The sequence below is a fragment of the Gallinula chloropus genome, assembly GCF_964237585.1.
Source record: "Gallinula chloropus genome assembly, chromosome: 1".
Classification (NCBI taxonomy): Eukaryota; Metazoa; Chordata; class Aves; order Gruiformes; family Rallidae; genus Gallinula; species Gallinula chloropus.
The window spans coordinates 210710284-210724103 of record NC_140085.1 but is presented as its reverse complement, the minus strand read 5'-3'; the positions used below and the strand labels follow the sequence as shown (position 1 = coordinate 210724103).

The window sequence follows — 13820 nt, the reverse complement described above, 5'->3', positions numbered from 1 at the left end:
TAGGAATGCGTTTGAGCTAGAACTGCAGTAACTACAGCACACAAATAAACAATACACAAAATGCTATTTTTCACATCAGAAAGAAAATACTTACTTTCCTATCATTATTACAGTAAAAAAATCCTCCAAAAGACCTATTTGTTAAGATAGGCAAGTTCTCAGAATGTGAAGTCTGTGTAGCACTCACGCTGAGATTTTCCAGCTTATTTTAAAATATTTTATTGACTATCATTCATTATCAACACCGACAGACAACTGAACAGTAACTGGAGAAGCTCTCCTCCTCAACAGGGCATCAGTGGTGAAAAAAGGGGCAATTTTATGCACACACTTTAGTTACCAAAAACTAGTTTAATTACTTCAAGAACCACTGTATGCAGGATTGTCAGGTATTTATAAAAGTCTAGATGTCAAAGAAACCTTCCAGAGTGAGGAAAAGATTACTCTTCAGAATCCTCCTAGTATTATTATCAGAAGATTCTACATATATAGCTATTCAGATTAATATGAAGGAGAGCATCTATGAAACTACTGTTGCTCAATTCAGATTGGGATGTACTTTTTCTTCTTGAATACTCAGAACTGTGTTAGTTATACTTTTGCTTTTTTCTAGGAAGAAACAGAATTTTTATATTTAGCACTAAGGACAGCTGAGAATTCTTCTCCAATAATTCAATTAGTTGGTACTCGGGCTGGTTACCAGACCTTATAAATGGAAGTCATTTAACCAAAATATTTGACTAATAAAAACAAGAACAGCTGTTTTTTATTTGCATACACACTTTTTAGTTACCAAAAGCTAGCTTAATTACTTCAAGTGTTACTGTACAGAGTTCTCAGTATGCATCACCAGCAACACACAGGAATGTTTTTACACTTGTCTCTTGACTCTACAGCAGTTACATGCCCCCTACATTTACTGTTGTGGGTATTTTTTAAGAAAACCACAAAAGCAAATATTTTTAGTATTAACAGTTTAATCAATAGCTGGGGAAAACAATATTTTGAAGCTTTATTATCCTAAAGATATTAACAAATTATTTGTTATTTTCATTTAGCTCTAATCATTTACTCTTCTAACATTACAAAAACTATGCATATTATTTCAGCACTATTACTGCCTTTGCTCTTGAGAAGTGAATTGTGCCAATGAAACACAATTTTTCTGTAAGCCATAAGAAAATCTTACACCTTTCTATTTAGCTGGGTCACTTTAGTCAATAGAAAGCATAAGAACATAAATAATACAAAATTGAGTACAGGTTTTTCTTGGCCAGAACTACTCTTTACACATGTACACATGCATACATGCACCTTACAGATAAGAAATACTGTGGCATAACTCCTTGCTGATTAGTATGTTAATAAAATGTAAGTTATAATAGGCACTTCTGAATGTTTACAGTACTTTTGAATGGTAAGTTTAAAGTAGTCTCCTAAAAGTCTGTTTACAAATCAGCTGTATGGCCATAACGCATTAGGCATTGTGATAGCTCTGGTTTATGCTACAAAATAAAGCTTCCATTAAGGTAAAAGTTGCCTTGAGTGACTAACACTTTAATATTTCAATAGCAACTGTATAAGTGGTTACATTTTTAACAAAAAAACCCCACAGCAAAAACAACCCACACCTAAAACATGAATGCATTCTTAATCCACTGCAGGAAAAAGCAAATTCAAAGCAAACAATGTATTACTATTCACATTTGAAGAATGGCTAATTAAGATGCCTGTAAAATTGAAGCAGTTCTACAATTTGTGTCTATGATGATCTAGGGATTCTCTTCATCTAGGGAAAATTATTGAAACATTTGTTCACTCTATTCCAATAAAATAAAAAATTACCCCAAGATCTCGCAAGCATGCAATCTCTACCCAGAGAGAAATAACTGGTTTTAAGAAACCTTTTGTTTTTCTTCAATAACATTCAACTATAGGAAACAGGGAGCAGGGGGAGGGCGGGAAATGACAAAAAAACCCCAGCAGCTGTCAGATATACTAATGAAAAAGTAGACTTCTCTACCTTTAGAATAAAAACTGTACGTACAAGACATAGCATGTAAATCATAGAATCATAGAAAGGCATAGGTTGGAAGGGACCCCAAGGATCAGAGAGCTCCAACTCCCCTGCCACAGGCAGGGCTGCCAACCTCCAGGCCTGGAGCTACACAAGGCTGCCCAGGGCCCCATCCAACCTGGCCCTGAACACCGAACACCTCCAGGGACGGGGCATCCACCACCTCTCTGGGCAGCCTGTTCCAGCCCCTCACCACTCTCTCTGTAAAGAGCTTCCCCCTAAGATCTAATCTAAACCTTCCTTCCTTTAGTTTTAATCCATTCCCTCTTGTCCTGCCAGTGTCTACCCTTTGAAAAAGTCGATTCCCCTCCTGTTTGTATGTTCCCTTCAGGCACTGGAAGGCTGCAGTGAGGTCCCCCCGCAGCCTTCTCTTCTCCAGGCTGAACAAGCCCAGCTCCCCCAGCCCTCTAATCATCTTTGTGGCTCCTCTGAACCCTCTCCAACAGTTCTACATCTTTCTTGTATTGGGGCCCCCACACCTGGACACAGAACTCCAGAGGGAGCCTCATGAGGGCAGAGTAAAAAAAAAAATCTTACCTTAGAAATGAAAGTGATGACTTGCAACTTCACTAAAGTTACACTGCAACCTTCTACTGAAGGTTTCTCAGAAAAAAAAAATAATCTATCACTAGTGGTTGCTGCTGATACAAATGTCAAGCAATTTTCACTGTAAGTTTTACTTAAAAAAAATATTCCTACCAAAGAATAGCTACAAATATAAATCCTTCATGTCTTGTCTTTGGTATTAACACAAGATTGAAAGAAATGGAAGACAGATACACATCTTTTCAAACACCTTCCAACCACAATTAGGTCAGATTTTGGAAGGACACAGAGTTTGATGAAAAACCTCTGATGGGCAGAACATTCAGGCTTCATTTACCAATATACACAGCAAGTTCAAGACCTGCTTGACTACAGTTTGGGTTTAGACTACTAGAGTAACATACAACAGGCTACAAGAAATTTGCTGCTAGGGCTGTATTAGGTACCTACAGGCTGAGACAGCAAATATTCAAGGTGATAGATTCTTCTGAGACACGTGCATTACATTCTGCAGTGTCTCAGTAAATATTATTAGAAGTCAAATATCACACCACAAGAAAAAACAACTTTAGCACAGCTAACTGCTTACAGAAGCAAAATACTGGGTGCACAAACTCAAGCCAATCTCACCAACTTCATTAGTATTTCAATAACTTTACTAATATTAATATTTAACCACAACAACAGAAAAAAAGAATTAGAGGAAAATAAAGAAAGATAGTTGTATTAAAAAGGTGAGTTTATATTTCTAGTGACTCATGCTGAAGAAAAAACACAGTACTGAACATGTGATGGTAACAATGTGGTGAATGTGGTACTGTGCCTCACAGAATTAGACATGCTATTTTCAATACCACAATTATATACACACTTATTCACTTAAGGATCTGAAAAGAAATGGAGTTTGGATAATCCAATTATGATTTTTATATATTTATAGATAAATAGAAATATACCAGTGATCTTGAAAAAACCTCAACATTTTTCAGCTTTCCCTGTGGGACAGTTTATTATTTCCCTGTGTTTAAATGACAGCAGGACTACTAAGGCAAAAAACAAAGAGTCTGATTCAAATTGCCCTTCCTGATGCTTAGCTACTAGTAAAGGTGGCCCTCCACTCCTTGTCTCTGTGAAGCTTAATACCCTTCATGAGGAAGTCTCATACTATCTTGAGAATTAAACTTCAAGGAGAAAGGGTTTCTTTCACTTCATAATTAATTACATCTAAGGCATGGATGTTGTGGTATCATACCAGCATGGAAATGGTTGTGGGATATAAAGGTCTCTTCAACATTCACAGTGACTGCACAGGTTACCTACAAACACCTGGACCTCCTTCAGCTATTCTCATTTCAGGTGGAGAACAAGGTCATATTTACAAATTCCTCTTTACTGTTACATTTTCCTTTCCTGCATTGTTTTTATTTGTTTCATTCTGAGTGAGGAAAGGGAAATAGTGAACTCTGAAATTCATTTCAGACAGTCTTAAAATAGTTAATTAGATTAATGCTTCTAATAACCCTTTATAGCACACGACATATTTGAAATAAAAGTTTGTACTTTAAATCCGAGAATTCAGAGATAGCCAGGATAAAAGGGGACCAAGCATGAATTCTCATTAAGGACTCTGCAGGCGTTTTTTAAATTCAATGGAAGTTTACAATAGGATTTCATTAAGCTCATGTTTATACAGACCAGCATTTTTAAAAACAGAGGAATACAATAATGTTATATATCTGCATTCTTATCTTTGCCTACAAATATACTCATCACACAGAATCAGAGAATTGTAGGGGTTTGAAGGTACTTCAAGGTATCATTGGGTCCAATCCCCCTGCCAAAGCAGGTTTCCTCAGGACGTATCATCTAAACCCATAAATCTGTGTCTCAGTTTCATAATATATAGAGATCAAAAATCAGGCATTTACCGTGTTATCACTATAATGTTTTGTATTTAAGAGATACTCTAGACTACCAAGTACATTTTGAGAAATGACTAGAAGTAAATAATAAAACCAGATTATTTCACTGACTTCTTTGAACCAGAATCCTTAAATTCACTATATATATTTATTTTTTTAGTATAAGCTCTCTATCAGGTCATTATAGTTCTGTAGCTGTAAGTTAATTAAATCTGCTTCATTCCCTAAACAACTTGAGAGCCGTAAATTCTTTCCCCTCAGTTTTATTTGGGATAAAACTGATTTTACAATCTCTTTGCCTTCTTCCTCTTTAGCACTATTCTGGCAGGACTGCAGAACTTTCTCAGCAGAATGGCTGCACCACCCTTGACAGGGGAGGTTGGAACAAGTTCTCGATGCCCTAAGCTACTCAACAGCTCAGCTGGAAGGGTTTCTTTTCCAACTATGGTCATGAGCTCTTGTAGCGTGTCATGAATGGAGACTCATCAGATGGACACAAGCACATCACCTTCATACTCTGTCTCCTAAGCCTGCAAGTTCAGAATGGCAGCAGAAACGGGATCTCTTACATTCTGCCTAAGCTCAGAGCCTGTCTTGGACTAAATATAGAAGCAACAGCAATTTGCTGTCATTTCCATCAATGACAAAGGCATCACTCTTTAGCTACAGCCCAGCTTAAGCAAACCCCAGCCAGGCGATGATTTTCTCTGCTGGGAGCTATACATCTGTTCCCTCTCAAGTTCAACACACCAATGATGTCTTATCACTTAAATGACATCCATTAATTTCTTTCATATGCTTTGTTGCATGTTTTAATGGGACTATTACTCTGAAACCTCTACAAATAACTGGATAAGACAAGCTTGTTAGCAAAAGTACTATTTGAAGATTGTCAACATCTCACTAAATGTCTTACACAAGTGATAAGCAGGATGTGTTTGCTAGCAAAGGAATGGAGGGAACAAAAATAGGCTATTTTCCAGGGGAGCTTAAGGAAGGAAGGTTTGGAGAGGGTGAAGGACATCTGTTCAAAGCTCTGCAATAGAATAATTTTCTCCAGCTATTGGTGTGAGTCACATTTTATCTCACTATGCTTTCATACTCTTTTAAAGGCCATTGAGATGAAGACCGACTCTGTGTTGAGACTGTGTTAGAGCACACTTATCTAAGTAAATACACATAAAAGGAGGAGTAACCTTCCATGCTATGCCTGAATGGATGTGTCAGGTGCGGATACAAGGAGTTATCTATTAAAGTATGTTAGGTTTCAGTTGTCATTTTTTCCAGTATTGCTGTAGTACTGTTGATAAGATAGGCAGAACAAATATTTTCCTGGTACAATCAATCTTGTGAACAGTTGAAATGAAATACTATGAAAGACTAGATGTCAAAAAAGGTTTTAATTTACACCTACGTCTAGGGAAATCTCAGTAATTAGAGATATGAATGAACTTAATTTTTTTCCATCTTGAAGAGCGAAATCAAGGGATTGTTCTCATCATTTACCTACTTTGTTATGGGGTGAATTAAACCATGGAACTTGTAAGACTTTAGTCCTACTACATTACTCTGTATCTTATGAAATACTTATTTTCTCCAGGACCCTGTAAGCTACTGTAAGTAATCAATCTTGTGCAAATGTTTACATCTTACATGTTTCCTGAAAGTTATTCCACTGAAGAATATACACCATTTAACTGAAAGGAGACCTTTCTTTAAAGGAAAATTCTTAGAAACTCTTCAAATGGGTTTAATTTGAATTTGTTTTCTCTTACCTAAAGCTAACAGATCCCAACAATAATTTCTGATGACAATTTCACAACATATTTAAATGTTTTTTGTCTTGTTACCTAGTATGACCTAAACAGTGACGTTTCCCCACATATAAATACTGCTTTCTTATTTAAGAGCCTAATCTTTAAGAAAGTGCACCTAACACCTTGAGGCAATAGTACACATCCACAAAAACAAAGAAATTAAGAACACCCAACCCAAGACCCTACTCTGAACTATATTCTCTTTTTAATTATATATAGGAAGAGGACAGAAACAAGCCAGCTGTGCCTGAAGTTAGCTCTTGTGAATACTTCCCCATCCCTCACATCCATAAACAATAGTATTTGAATCTAAGTAGTTTTCAACATTGGCATCAATATTTCTAGGACCTCAAATTGTTGTACGACTTCTTTCATCAACAGTGTTACTTATCCTTTCAAGTATTACTTACAGAGAGTAAAGAAATTGGACTGTGAAGGATCCCTCTGAGATCCCACTGGACACTTTCCAAAAGTAGATCATTTTACTGTATTCTATTTAATCCTTTTTACACTTTTCAATCCAGGTGACAAGGCTGAGAGGCATATAAACACAACAGTTTTCCAGTAAGACTGTAGAGCACAATATAGTATGAAGCAGACACAGAACTGCAACATGTTTATTTGGTCAGCAGAAGTATCAATCACTTTCCTAGCCTGTTCTGAGAGTTATAACATGCAAACCAAGTGCTGGTTTCCTTCACATTGACAGAGATTTATCCCCTGACATCAGGAAAGACTGAAGACCAGTTTAATAGATGGTAATTGCCAATACTGGTTTAAAAACCCTAACATTACAGTATTTGCCCCTCTGCCTTTTGGCAGCTACCTCATGCTTCTTCTTCATCCCAAGAGACTGCCAAAGGTTTGAGTACATACAGAGGCTCTCTAAATATGGATACTAAATCCATATCTCCTGATGGCTATTAAAACTATTTCATTTTCTTTAAAAAAACCATAATTAAACTAACATTTTCAGATCAGAAGTTCAAAAAAATCCATGAAGACCCTGAATTTTTGAAGTATTAAAAACTAAATCTCATTACTCTGAGTTTGTATGACTGCACGGAACACAGTTTTAAATGTAGGAAATAAGCATAAATTGGTCTTTAAAGCTATATTAAATATGACATACTATAAAAGTTAAAACCATTTTGCAAGGCAAATTATTTCAGAATAAGCTTATCTTCTACTTTGTTTTTCATCAAGAGTTTTAAATCCTCATATATATTCATTAACATCAAAAATAATGACTTCTAGTTTACTTACTCTAGAAATAAATCAAAAATACATCAATGTGTGATAATCCCAGCATATATTAATTGTAGACTGCAGCCAGTCTCTAGACTACAATCATAGAACGGGCAGGGTTGGAAAGGACCTTAAAGTTTAAGACTTGGTGTGTAGTTTAAATCATCTTCAGGTATCGCCCAGGCAAGGACTGCATAAAGTATGGTATGTGATAACTCAGCACCCCCTTTTCCCCAGAAAAAGCAGATTAAGTTATGCTGAGTTAATTTCAGCACTGCTATAGCTGCACAGATTTCACAGCCTGCAGTGTCATTCCCATAGTACTGGAAGACAAATCACAAGTTCCTGGACTTTTCTATGCTTCAAAACTGCTTTAAAATTAAGAGCTAAAGTAGGAGGTGTCTACAATTATACCAACTAACCCTGATCCCTATCTATACCAGGTTTTCTTTGATATAATTGTAATTTAAAAGAAGGAACTGTACTGCAAATCATTACTCTCAACTTACCTGGTGCTAGCCCAGCAGTAGCAGGACTTCCCATGGAGGGGTGAGAGAACAAGGCTTGAGAGAAGGCAGACATACTTGACTGGGATACATTACTCAGCCTGGAGGTTGATCCTCCTTTAGGAATAAACTCACTTGCAGAAGGATTTGGTGTCTGTTTGAAAACAAATGTAAATTAAATGTTTATTTTAAGTCTGAAGAGATGGACAGTGCCTATCGGTAGAAAATACTTTCTAGGCAAGCCTATGGAGTAGGGGGGATGGTTTTCAATTACATACAACTTGCTGACAAGAACAGCAGATACTGGAAGCTGCTGTGCATGAACAACCATAGATGCTTTCTCTAACTTAGGTCTGAAGTAGCATTAGCAAGTTTTCCAAATGAACAGCTGATGTGTGAGTTCACACAAGCACTTTGCAAAAGGTTTGCCATAAGCATTACATGATAAAGTTGGACAATGGACTTGACACCGAGAAAGCCTTGCCACTGCTGCTCAGACCGTTCCTATGTGACTTTAAAGATCATCTCAAACTAAGTAGCAGTTTCAAATCAAAGCAGTAAAACTGATTCCTGCTAAAGAAGAGTCATCCCTACCTCTATTTCAAATAGATCCATAGGTTTCTTTTTTGTGAAGCTAACTCCTGTTTTAATTAGCTATTTCATTTACATAGCACCTCTAATAATGAGGTTTAATTTGTTACCACAGAAACAAACAGCAGCAGAGTGACCATCAAACATTCAGTATCTATTAGTACATAAAACATACCACACAACCAACTTTTAATTTCTATCAGTATTTGTGCACAGGGTTTTGCAGTTTTGGGATGGGGGGTTTTGTTTAGCTTGAAGTGGGGAAGGTTAGAAAAAGAAAATCCTAATTTGGACTCAAAAGGCAAAAAGCTTATTATTGGACAGTCAATTACAAAAGACATTAGTGGAAGAAAAAGGAATTAAGCCAAGAAATTAAACCAATTATTACACAAACACACTGAAAAGCTTGAAGATTTACAACTGTCAAAGTTAAATCTATTAAGCAATCTTCAGAGTACCTCTCAAAAGTGTTTAAATGAAAGAGGTAAAATGAGAAGACAATAACAACTCTAAAGAATATTGTTAAGATAATAAATAATTCCTTAAAGCAAATTAAATTAGATCATTTTGTGTTTTAGCAGTGTTAAAATGACCCAGCAGTTTTTAAATGAGCAAATATAATCAACTGTTAAATTACCAATATGAATAAAACAATATCAGAGAAGTTAAACTCATGCCAAATTAGAAGTGTGACTCTATAACACTTATTTAGACAGTGAAGAAGAGTATTTGAAAAAGTATTCTTTTTTTTTGTGCTAATTTGGTTTTAATATCTTAATTGGATACCTCAGCCAAATATAGCATCACTGTTTCAAATCATTGGAAAAAGAGGATTCCAAAAGCAGTAAAAGAGGATGCTCAGATTTAAAAGCAAATAGTAAGAGTATTCTACCTTTAATGGCAGAACTGCTAACCACCTAATGATGTCACATATTAGCCATTATATATGTACATGTGTCTCTATTCAAAGAACAGCTATAACCAAATACATCAAGATTTGTATGGGTAAAAAGTTCATAAGAATCTTAAAACTCTTCAATCGCGTTTAGTCACAGAAAACTTGCTATGGTGTACATTAATGTAGCAAAACAGATGGTAAGTTGCATTATACAGGCTGAAAACAAGGAACTGATACATTTAAACTCAAAAGGTAATATTCTAGACTTATCTGACTTTTAGGTACAGGAATAACTAAGAGAATGGTGTTCCTCAAGATAAAATCTGGCATGTAACAATTCAGCCAAATCTGCACTGAAACTAGAGAAAGTGACAGAGGTGGTAAAGAGCAGAGTAGAATTTTGTCTAAATGGTGATACAGCTAAAAGGTCATCAAACAAAACAACTGGGAGAGCAAGGGATTCTTGCTAAAACTGCATCATTTCAAAGAATTTCATGAAAACCACAAGGTTTTTTCCACTGCTAAAATTAGCTATGACACATCTGGAGATCTACCACACCAAAATCCTCTATCAACTAGGAGGCAACGGCAGGACATGGCAAAAACCCCTGAAGCACGCAAGCAGAGAGAAAGAACCTTCTGGAAGATAAGCTCAGCCTGTCCTTGAGCAACCGAGTTCCTGAAATCCCATCTATACCATCCTGGCTATTCTAGTACCAATATCATCAACTGATTTAATTCATGCTTACAGAACAGGGCTGCTTTTTATTTCCAAGTGAATTTTGCGAGTTCACAGAGACCAGTTTTGGTCTCTTTCTTACATATCCATCATCACTTTAAAAGGAAGCTGTTTGAGAGATTCACTTTACCTTGTAGGTGTTTTAGTTTACCCAAGTGACAGCATGAAACCCAGGAATCTGCTAGAGCAGTCTGGGTTTGTTTATGCTGCAGAACTACAAAGAGAAGTGGGTCAAGCCCAATGGAAATTCAGTTTCACTCCGTTTTTTGGTGTCCCAATTCAGGAACAAAATCAAAGCCTGGGAAGATTAAATTGTTTCTGTAAAACTTTGATGAAAGTATTTTATATGAGTAAATAGATTTGCATGGTTAGACCCCTGGCTATAAAATCCCATTTTACTTCTCTGTGATACTGCAAACATGAAGCTTCATGCAAGAATTTCCCCACTGGTAAAAAAAAAGTGGTTTAAATTTTGGTTCCAATTTTAAAGACCTTTCCACATTCAAGCTCTTTTCTAAATACAGAAAAATACCTAAGCTACTACCTTAGACACTACCAACCAGAACAAACTAATCATGAACTACTACAACAACATTTAATAACTTGTTGTTACAACTAGTTAATGCTTTGTCAAAAAAAATGGAAGCTTAAGCCCCCAGGCCATGTTACATTACATCTATGTGAAGCTGCAGTTCTTAAAACATTTCCAAAAGCATACACACTCTTTATCTGAAGGAAACCGTTATTTTTTCTGCATACACTTTGCTTCCAACAAAGTAATTAGAAATACACCCCAAACACTTCCATAGCATGCAGGCTAGAATAAGTAACTAGGCTGGACTAAGTGAGGGAAAGGAATATCATTGGTAGTTCTTTATTTTCATTATTTTTCAACCATTGTCAACAACCTATTCTGCACCAATAAACATTCAAATGTGCCAAAATGAAGAAGTCACATTTTTAATGGCCAGTGAGTCCAAAAATTACATTTCTCAGTCCAGAAAAATATCCTACTTTCACTCTGGCAACTCGTAATAGGGAATGTTACTTTTACATATGGATCAATGCTAAGCTTGAAAATCTCTTAAAAGAGAGGGTATTTTTACAGTTTCTCCTGTCAGAATTCTACCAAAATTCCCAAAAATTACTAAAAAACTTTACATTTTTTATAAGAAAGTAATCTTTATTTATTAATGCAAAAATGTCCATAATCCATATTATGTTTAAAATCCCTACAAGTACAGCTTTCAAGTTAATTTCACTTAATTAGTTATTAATTACTCAGTAAAGTAACTTACTCATGCTAGACAAGGCTTAAAAATTTAAGTATGGATGAATCAGGATTGGAAAAAAAAAAAGGTGGAGAAAACAGGTATTGAAGATTTTTATTAAACCTTGGGAGTAATTAAAAGAATGGAGATGCAGAAAATACTTAGGAGGACACGCAATGAATTATCCAGTACTGTGACATTAAAAACCCCAGCAAATGCACTTTCTGAAGCCCAAACAAGAAACACAAAGCCTGCAAAGAGTCTGCTCTATGCAACAACTGAAAGACTATTTTCAGTTTCAAACTGCAAGTCTCCTATAAAAAGCAAATGCCAATTTCAAAACATTAATTAGGAAGTTTTCAGCAAGCAGCATTAAACAGGAACTGGTCCAGCTTTGCCAGCTATGTTAGGTTTTCCTAGAAACCCACCTAAGCTAACTTCCAACTCACATTATTTGCTAAAATTACCACCACTCCTTTTCCTTCTCAACCCGGCCAGTTAAAAATCTCATTCCCCTTCTTCCACTATATTCATTAAAACACTGTCAAAGTAAAGCAGGGAGCAGCTTCCCCAGGTATTATACATATTAATACCTGCATCATGCATTCCTACCAGAATGTTTCCATGAAAAAATTTCACCCAAAAACCCTATTTTCAGATTTTTTATGTCTGTACTCTGTCAAAGAGAGAAGAGACTCTTTTCAGTCAGCTTTGCAAAGAAACTTCTAAAGAAAGACCACAAAACTGTGGTCCATCCAGCCCCTCCTGCAAATCCTATTTCTGTATTTCTGTACATCAGAGAATGAAAAGTGTTATAAAACACATCCAAATACAGTCCAAACGAAGGCTGAATTTACTCATGATGCAATTAATATGGATGGAGCTGCAAAAGAAGCAAAAAAGCAGAGTGAGGACTATAAAGCAACTAATTTGTGTCACCATTCAGCACAGACCTTATCTGTCTGGTGGCTTTGACGCTTCTAAAGACAAAAAAGGAAATGCAACCTCAATACAGTGTGGAGGGCAAGGAACAAATATTTTCTAGGTACCACCAATAAACAATTCAAGGCTCCCTAAAGGAAGGTGCAGATGAAAGTAAAGAGCATGCCAAAGATCTCAGCTGAAGCCCGTCGCTGGCAGGACCACACAGCCACATGCAGCATTACTATATGCTGAGGAGTTACACAGAGCAATGGATTTCTGCAGCCCAGAAGATGAAAATTCCTGTTTCACCAACTATTGATTCAAATACACGTGGGTTTTTCTCTCTGTGCTCCACAGTGTTTAAGGCCCCACTGCTGACTTCATAAATGAGGTGCCATGGAGTACAGAATGCTGTAACACAGGGATGCACAAGTTATGCAGCCTGTGGAAGATCATGCAGGGATCTCATCGTACTGGAAACCAGTTTTAATAACTCTCTCATTTCCAGTTCAGGATATCACAACTCAATAGAGCCACACAGCAGCAACCAAGCCAACACCTGTGTTGGTGGCTGCAACACTACTCTGGCAGCTTGGTCCTAAGTCCCACATTCTACTGAAGCCCAAAGCCAGCTACCTAAAAACAAGAAGTAGGCTGACTTCAGAAGAATGTGCTAATGTACTTACCATGCTAAAAGCTGGACACAAGCCTTTTTGTTCTTGTTTTAAGTTGTCTTTCACATCCAAATTCATACTGATTCGTTCTGACATCCCAAATTGCATAACCCTGTAATGGTTACAGAAAGCCACCACTACACTCTGCCCATGCTGTAAGCAGGGCAGTCCTCTACCAGGCTATTTTTGGCACAGTTTTCAAGATCTCCCCCTTAGGAATCCAAATCCATGCAGAAGTGTTGCTTAGGTTTTCTGTTGGTTTGTTGTGGGTTTTGATTTGGGGTTTTTTTTGGGGGGGAAGGTGGGGTTGGGGGACAGCACCTCTATTGTTTTTAAGTGGAGAGATATTCTATACAAGGACTTTCACTTTGTATAGAGAGCATCGCTGCAATCCCTCCGTTTCCAGGAAGATTCCTTATTAACTATGACACATTCTGGGATGTCAGAGCAGCCCAGCAGTCACTGGAGGTCACTAAGGGCTTCAAAGCAAGTCTCCTTCCCTCCCACTATTGCGTTTGTGCAACAGGCTTCCTTCTTGCAATTACCATGACAAGTTGTCACACCACCCATACAATAAGCTCTAATAAATTTCAGTTCATCAACATTA

The 13820-nt window shown here is 36.8% G+C and overlaps 1 protein-coding gene across 1 annotated transcript in view; it reads right to left on the bottom strand.

Annotated features, from left to right (window-relative positions):
• PAN3 (poly(A) specific ribonuclease subunit PAN3) overlaps positions 1-13820 on the bottom strand; it is a gene marked incomplete at its 5' end in the record, with an annotated part of 81901 nt that overhangs the window by 25714 nt on the left and 42367 nt on the right. The window contains one exon of the mRNA XM_084272233.1: positions 8120-8270. Within this exon, the coding sequence (XP_084128359.1) occupies positions 8120-8270 (151 nt within the window). The remainder of the gene's footprint in view (positions 1-8119; positions 8271-13820) is intronic.